Here is an 8,241-nt window from a genome sequence, read left to right on the forward strand (position 1 = left end):
GTAACAGAATTCTGTATCCAGGAGTTGAAATGTTGGGCTGTTTGTTGGTGTATTTAGTGACTTAGTCCCTACAGCAGTGCGTCACAATGTGCCTGTTATTGGTGGTGGTGTATCCTGACAGTGTTTCTGTTTTAGCCTCAGCCTGGCGCTAAGCCTCTCAGCTCAGGTCTGTCCAGGTCACATGACCACCAACCACTCACTGTGAAATTGAATGTGTAGGACTGCGGCTATAATTCTCACCGAGAGGGAGAGAGTGTGCGACTGATGGAGGGAGAGAAACTGCTGCTCGTCCATAAACATACTCTCCCTGTTTTTCTGTGGATTCCCTTAATGTACTCACTATCCACTGTGCTACTGGACGTGGAAGTGACTGGATATTGACATCATCCAAGGTCCATCAGCTGACTTAGGTAGTGTAGGCTGTATTTAATGCAGACAGACTACGGCTGACAGAGAGAGATGAGGATCCGTTATATGAACTCATTTAAACCACTTGAACATGCAGTTTGTCAGTCGTCTGTCAAAAACTGAATATTGAAAATCTGTCTTTTACAAGGTCTACAGGGTGAATGGAGTAAATGGATGAATCCCTAGTTTATACATCTAACATACTGTACATGCATAAAAACATGCCAGTTAGAAGATAGGTGAGCACATGAATACATTGAATTGTAGCATGTGTGAATGCTGCTAATTGTGCATTCGTTCATCAATCTAAAGTAGAGGAACTTTTAGCCCATCATTACAACGCACATAAACAGCACTAAAGGTAGAGTATGATGAGATACCTGCAATATAACGGACATCACACCTTTAATTGAAGTCCTTATTAAGCAGTACTCACGTGTCTGTAGTTTTTCTTTGTAAGGTCAGAACACATTAAACTGTCTGATTCAACCAGTAAGAAATGATTTAAAACACATGCAGACTTTTTAAAGTCATCTTCGAGGTTCTTTAAAGTCTATGTTTGCAACTTTTACAGTTATTCTGTATAAGGGATGGGCAAGCCAAACGCACTGTTTCTGAGTTGTGTTTCCAAAATACTACATTTGTTGTATTTGTAATATTTGTCTCTTTTTATGCAGGGATTGACAGTCCGGAGGATCTTTGTATTCTATATTCAAACAGAGCAGCTTGCTACCTGAAAGATGGCAACAGTCAAGACTGCATACAGGACTGCATAAAGTGAGAAAATATATTTACTGACCTTGTAACATTGTGTGATAAAATGGATTGAGAAAAAATGGTAGCTGTGGGTGTCAACCCAAATTTCACAATGTACGCTGGGTCTTACCTTGAAAGTCTGACACAGCTTTCTAGTTTTTTTTAGACAGCTGTATCATGAAGCATACCTCAGTAGCAGATTACGATCAGTTTATGAGGGGATCTGCGCTGGGGTGTGTTGTATTTTCATTCATTTCTTTTGAAGTGGTTGTATAAGTAGCTAACTCAGGATAACGTAAGGGAACCTCCCATGTGAAAACCTTTAAATACTCAGTATGTTTGTTTTAGGTTCAACACACATACACAAGTGTATGTGTAGAAAAATACACACAGTGCTTTATAATTACACAGCAACACAAGAACACTTTGAAATCTGTCTCTATATAGAATCCAGACAGTACTCAGAGAGTAGCATCTATAGCAGAGGCAGCAGACTTGATCCTTTGCTCCTGTCTCATAATCATCTATTTATACTAACCAGAGCCCTGGAGCTACAGCCATTCTCCCTCAAGCCCCTCCTGCGCCGGGCCATGGCTTATGAGTCCCTGGAGCGCTACCGTCAGGCCTACGTGGATTACAAGACCGTCCTGCAGATAGACAACAGCGTGCAGGCAGCACACGACAGCGTCAACAGGTATTAGCCTTCACCTCTCACTTCAAGTGAGAGACTGCAGAGGGCAGAGAGAGAGGTGTCTGTGCTGCAACACAGAACTGACAGAGTGACTTTTAACATTCATTCATTCATTCAGTCACGGTCTGATTGGCATCACAAAGCCAGCATTTGGCTGAATATTACAATCCCCATGGCACTGGTGTCTACTATGTTTTTATTTGTACTGATAAAGAGATCTATGATCAAAGTGTCCCTGCTATCTCTTCTCATTCTGGGTTACACATAATATCATCAGGTGTTTTAGAAAGGGAGATAGAAAGCGGATTGAGATAAGAGGATGTTATTGCTCAATGTGCCTTGATTGATAGTATTTCCAATACTAACATACACCAGAAATTGCATTATAACATAATCAGAAGACATATAAATAAATCTGATGAACAAACACAAAGTCTAATCAGTGGCTACCAGATTTAGCTGGTGTTCAAAAGCAGCTCCAGCTAGCGGCTAATAATGGCTCTCAGAGTGCAGAATGTCCTCTCTGTTATGCAATAGAGAAACTCACCTGGCTGATTTGTGTTCAGGAGTACCAGAGGTCATAGCTTTAGTGTTTGTCCAGATATATCTACAAAACTGAACAACAAGATGCTTGTATAAAAACACCCTATGCAGTAGAACGGTATATCTTTAACACATAAGGTCACTTTCTGTCAGCTGTTTTAATGTCTTGTCTGTGTGTGACTGTGTTTAGTAAATTCAACTTGCACACGTGTCCGTGTGTAGCATCCATGTATTGACTGATCTGCGTCCTCCTCCAGGATCACCCGGCTGCTAATTGAGCAGGACGGTCCAGAGTGGAGAGAGAAACTTCCGGACATTCCCCGGGTGCCTCTGTCAGCTCAGCAGCACCGCAGAGAGGAGCCACCCAGCGCAGAGGTCCTCCAGGCTCGAGCAGAGAAGGCAGCCAGGGATGCAGGTCTGTTTTAAAAAGTCGTAATCATGACTCCCAAAACGCAGTGTTACATTTACTGGTGTGAATTATTCTTTGGAATATTCCTTTTGCAATAAAATCTCGACAAGTCACATGTTTTGAGGCTCCCGTGTAAATCCTTAACCTTAATCTTAATGTAAACTGGATTAATAATAACAAGTGTGACGTAAGGGCAAGATAGCCCTGTGCTTTCTGAAGCCCGTGTTGGGAAATGCCAGTGTGAAAAGCCTTAACAAGAGTTCCGGTTTAAAAGCTCTCCATTAATGCTGGGGTAGGCAATGTTGGAGAACTTTTTTAATGCACAGTGAGTGCACGAGCAGAGTGCTCGCAGGTAGGTAGGCAGGTGACTGGTCATGCTTAGTACAGCAGCCACAGATACCAGATTGTTTTCATTTTTATTTTATAGCATTTGAGTTATTGATTGCTGTCGGGATGTAAAGAGAATTTCACAAAGGTTTGTTTGTTAACAAAGGTAACAAAAAAAGCTTCTGAAATAAATTGCCTACACCGGCGGTGTGGTTCACATTTATGCTTGACATCAGTAACTAGTAATAGAAATAAACTTTTTCATACAAAACATATGATGAGCTTATAATGCAGTGTTGTAGATTAGACATTAGTAAATACTTCATTAAAATAATGGTATATGAATGAAGTGTTGCTGCTTTTACTCAACTAAAGGATCTGAATTCCTCTTCCACCACTGCTTGACAATGACATAGAGGAATAGACTCTATTTACCACTAATATTCAGCTCAGTCCTGTTTCTCGGTCACTCCGCACTTAGAAAGAAGGAAGATGTTTAAGTCCGGATTTTTATATAAGTGGACGTGTCACCTCTGTTCTCTGACCAAGCAGTTTCTCCGTTCCCTGGGCTCTGCTACAGCCGTTATTTTTAAACACTAGTGAAAGAATAGACCTGCTGGCACAGTTTTTTTTCTCCCAGAAGACACTTTGCTGCAGATTGATTAGCCCTTAGTCCACACCTTGACTGATTGCTGACTTAACTCTCATGCCTCACGTCCAGCTAGCACAGCATTCATTTCGAGGGTTTAAACCTTCAGGCTTTATACAGAAGACTGGCATATTTCACTGTGTTAGGTTTTCTTAGAATTGAAAAGGAGGTCTATTAAAATGTATTCCAAGTGTCAATGTAGATTCATTACTTCAACAGAAAGGAGAATTGAAATGCTCTTCGTGTGAGCAAGCAATCATAAGTAATCACCACTTTTACGTTGTCTTCCAGAAAGGAAAGCAGAAGCGCAGTTTACAGCCTTGAAGCAAGAAGGGAATGACTTTGTGAAGAAGGGCCAATACCAGGATGCACTGGGAAAGTACACTGAATGCCTTAAGCTAAAGCCAGAAGAGTGTGCAATCTACACCAACAGGTTAGAGGCACCGTTTCACCTCAACACGAACAAACACAGACGCTGCTGTGGTCTCTTTCTCTTTCACTTCCTCACTACTACTCTACTACTCTCTACACTAATACGTCTCATGGTTTGTTTCTTTATGAAGCAGGAATGTCAGAAAACACTATTTATTCTTTTGGATAAATAAAACCAGACTGATTCATTATCCCCAGCTGTCATCTGTCAGGCCGTGCATTCAGCTCTGAAGCTAATCCAAACCAGCCGTCAGCCTGTCACTGGTAGTAAATTAGCATGTATTGTTGGTAAGTTAACAGAATGGCCGAGGCTCAGGAAACAGCTGCCTGCTTCAGGACTGTTCATCACAACTCCATGTATAGCCACTATCATGTCATCTATAGAGAAATCCAGAATGAAGTCAGACCTGCCTGCTGTATGCAGGTGTGACTTCATTCTGTCTGCCTCCCCTTTCTTTTTCATTATGGTGGGTAGATTGTTGATCATGTCGCAGAGCAAACTGTGATGTTGTCAAAAATGTCCTACAGTGTGTTCATGTTTGCGCGTGTGTATGTTCTCTGCTGCGGAAAAGAGCTTGTATGTACAGCCACACCAGAGCAAACACACACTTGTTACTGCCACACAGCTGCTGACAACACATTGATGAAGACAACAAAGCCAGTGGAGCAAAGTTCTCTCATGTCTCATCTATTTCATATAAAAATCATCTTTAATATCAAGTCTGATTCACAGTCGATGAGTCACAATCTCATGATACTTATTAGTCATGCATCAGATAAAATAAAAAACCCAAGTGACGTGTGTGTGTGTGTGTGTGTTTGCAGAGCCCTGTGTTACTTGAAGCAGGAGAGGTTTACTGAGGCCAAGCAGGACTGTGATGCAGCACTGAAACTGGAGCCAAGTAATAAGAAGGCCTTCTACAGACGAGCCCTTGCCAATAAAGGCCTCAAGGTGAAGAGAGCTGGCTATTAATGACAAAAGCCACGAGTGAATGTGTTCGTTGAAAAGGAGGGCTGGGGGGAGGGGAGGGGAGGGGAGGGGGGTCTTTAAATTCACCATTTAATTTCTCACCCCCTCTTAAAATATGTAGTAACTCTCTTAATTCTGAACTTTGTCTTTCCACCAGGACTACCTGGCGTGCAGCTCTGACCTGCAGGAGGTACTGCAGCAGGATCCCAACGTGCAGGAGGCTGAGAAGGAGCTGGAGGAGGTCACAGTGCTGCTCAGGCAGAGTCTGGCCAACGCTTCACCAGCCAAACCCAGGAGGACTGTCCCCATCACAGAGGTAGGTACACATGTATGTCTTTGATGAATATTTCAACCAGGCTTCAGGTCGGATCCACTGCAGTGCTCCCCTGAAAAGTGGGATTGTCTTTTTCCACTCATCATTGGCACATTCACTCTTGACATCAATATAGTGGATTTATTTACATGTGTTTGGAAGGAAGGTGACTATAGAGGGAGAGTGAAGGGGCCTGGCTCAGGCTGTCCATCAAGCCTCCTGGGATAGCAGGAGTTTGTTGGTTTAGTGGGAACTGAAGGCCACATAAAGCCTTAGGACCCAGAAAGACTTTTTGGGGGCGTCTTGGTAGCATAGTGGTTAAGATCGCAACATCTTCAGTTTGATTCTGGTCGAGGACCTCACTCTTCCACTTTTATCATCCTGTTCATGTTTCCCATCAGGTTGACAGTGACGAGGAAACAACAGCCGTAACTAACACAGAGAGCAGCTGCCGAGGAAAGGACATTGGCGTCAACCTCAAGCCGACCGACGCCTACGAATTCGGCCAGGCTCTGAATGCAGCTCGCTGCAGCAGAAACACAGCGGCCTGCGCTGACTTGCTGGCCTCCACATCCCCGGAAATGCTTCCTCAGTTCCTGAGCACCCAGCTGGATGGACACACCATCAGCTTCATCATGCAGGCGCTGGACTCCCACCTCCTGGAGAGAGACCCTAACCTGGTCTACCAACACCTCAACCATCTGCACACCACCAACAGGTTCTCGGTAAGATACGCTTTAAGCCCCGTCAATAGAAGGTTTTGTAATTCAGAAAAAACTACAACCTGACAAGATCTTTGCAGTCAGGTGTCTCCTTACAGAGCACACATTTGTCCACCGCAGCTGAGGTTTGCTGTTTTCACAGGTCGTCCTGATGCTGCTGGAGAAGGACAAGCATCGTCATATGACTCAGCTGTTTGAGCATCTGTCTGCTGTGGAGAGCACCGAGTTTACTAAGAATGATGTTCAGAATCTGGCCAACAAATACATCTGACCCACCCGCCCCTGCTCCCTGCTGCATGAGCTGCTGCACCACTACAACTCTTGGATCTATGCAAAATACTGTACAAAGGCAGGAAGCTGCAGAATGTGCCGCAGTGCAATACAAATGGAGCTGAGTCACATTCTCTCTACTGGCCTGAGCAGTAAATGTGATCACTGTATGTTTGAGTGACAGTATAAGGAATATATTTTTCTCTCCAGAACATTTTGCTATGCAGAGTTACTTTTGTACCACCACTAACCACTCGCATTGTACAACAGGGAGACAGTGGGATATTATGGACCTTTCCTTTGAGTGTAAGAGGGTCCAATGTACAATGTTATGTAAGGCTACAGGCATGTGTTTCCCCTGAAGGCAGTTGAGTTGAGTTCTTCCAGTCTTTGAACCCTGTCAGTCTTTTGATGTCAGTCATTTAATAAATGAGCTTCTGTCAGACACCAGCTAAAAGCAGAAATTCAGTGCATGTTGTATATTACCTAAGTGTGGTAATTTCCTACTGAGCTAATTAACATGTTCCTTGCTGCGGGACAAACCATAATATAAAAGGTTTTAATATGACCACATGAGCTGTATTATCTCTGTGGAAGAAATAGGCATCTGCATCATATCTTATTGATGTTGTCCTAACAGTATCTGTTGAATTGATATCTTCTGACAATGTTGCAGGAGAAAATACAGTTTGTAACCGTACTTGACCCAGACGCTGTCTTTTTTTTTTTTTTATTATTCAGATACGCAATTGGCAGATCTGGGTTCTAATGTAAAATCACTCTCAAAGGCTGGCGCTTGTCTTTTCCTTAAGGAATGACATACAGTCATGTATTTTGTTTACCAAATTAGCCTGCCAGGCAACGCACATTTATCTTCACACCAGTTCAGTCATGCAGGTGCGTACACACTGGAAAGAAGCAGCATCTTTATGGGATGTGTGCCTTGGATTTCAGACTTGGAGTCAACTTACATTTTGGTGAGTGTCCAGATACTCCTCAAGAGTGTGTATTTATGTCATTCAGTAGCTTTTATCAAAATGTTAGATGTCTTGGATTTATTAATCATAAATCATACATATATTCACTTAGCTACATGCACGTAATTGTTTAAAATATAATTTCTTTGCTAATTTAAAAAAAACACATTCTATCCATGTCAAGTATTTAACTATTGAATATTCCAGTCATCTAAAATTGAAGACTGCCTGAATCCAAACCGTTCTTTGTTTTCAAATGTTTCTACATGAATGTACCAAATTTAGTGGGGTGGGGGGGGCGAGAGGCAATAATTTCACATGTTCAGTTTCTCTTCACTGTGGTTTTAACATTATATTTCAGTAGAAATGTGTACACTATTCACAGAGGGCTTTTCAATAAACTGGGGGGAAAAAAACATATGTTCTTCTTTGTGCTGAGATGAAATGGAATAATTAAATAAAAATAAAAACTGGAATACCCATTTTTTTTTTTTTTTGTGCACTGACCTGAAAAAACTGAGGACAAGACGACAGCATTTCATATATATTTTTTATTTTTCTGATATGCATTTACACGCATATAGTAAAGCAAATTACCAAACACATATACAAATACCTTATGCCATATTCTGCACAAATTACAAATTATATCTGGCACTAGTGTTCAAATTAGGATAAAAAAAAAAAAAAAACTGGAGTTTGGTGAAGAATGATAAAGAGAACCGGGGAGGAAGAACCAAACAACCTTTTGCTTTAATGCGGCGGGGGGAGGGG

General features: G+C 42.1%; 1 protein-coding gene across 2 annotated transcripts in view; it reads left to right on the plus strand.

Moving 5' to 3' along the window:
- Positions 1-7,943, plus strand: part of LOC123968169 (sperm-associated antigen 1-like) — a 14,263-nt gene extending 6,320 nt beyond the window's left edge. For both annotated transcript variants that reach the window (XM_046044721.1, XM_046044722.1), the window contains exons 12-19: positions 1,086-1,185; positions 1,706-1,858; positions 2,656-2,813; positions 4,075-4,216; positions 5,041-5,167; positions 5,343-5,501; positions 5,900-6,223; positions 6,363-7,943. In XM_046044721.1, coding sequence (XP_045900677.1) covers positions 1,086-1,185; positions 1,706-1,858; positions 2,656-2,813; positions 4,075-4,216; positions 5,041-5,167; positions 5,343-5,501; positions 5,900-6,223; positions 6,363-6,491 — 1,292 coding nt within the window. In that variant the 3' untranslated portion in view covers positions 6,492-7,943. The remainder of the gene's footprint in view (positions 1-1,085; positions 1,186-1,705; positions 1,859-2,655; positions 2,814-4,074; positions 4,217-5,040; positions 5,168-5,342; positions 5,502-5,899; positions 6,224-6,362) is intronic.
- The last annotated feature ends 298 nt before the right edge of the window (positions 7,944-8,241 follow it).

The sequence above is a fragment of the Micropterus dolomieu genome, linkage group LG03, assembly GCF_021292245.1.
Source record: "Micropterus dolomieu isolate WLL.071019.BEF.003 ecotype Adirondacks linkage group LG03, ASM2129224v1, whole genome shotgun sequence".
Lineage (NCBI taxonomy): Eukaryota > Metazoa > Chordata > Actinopteri > Centrarchiformes > Centrarchidae > Micropterus > Micropterus dolomieu.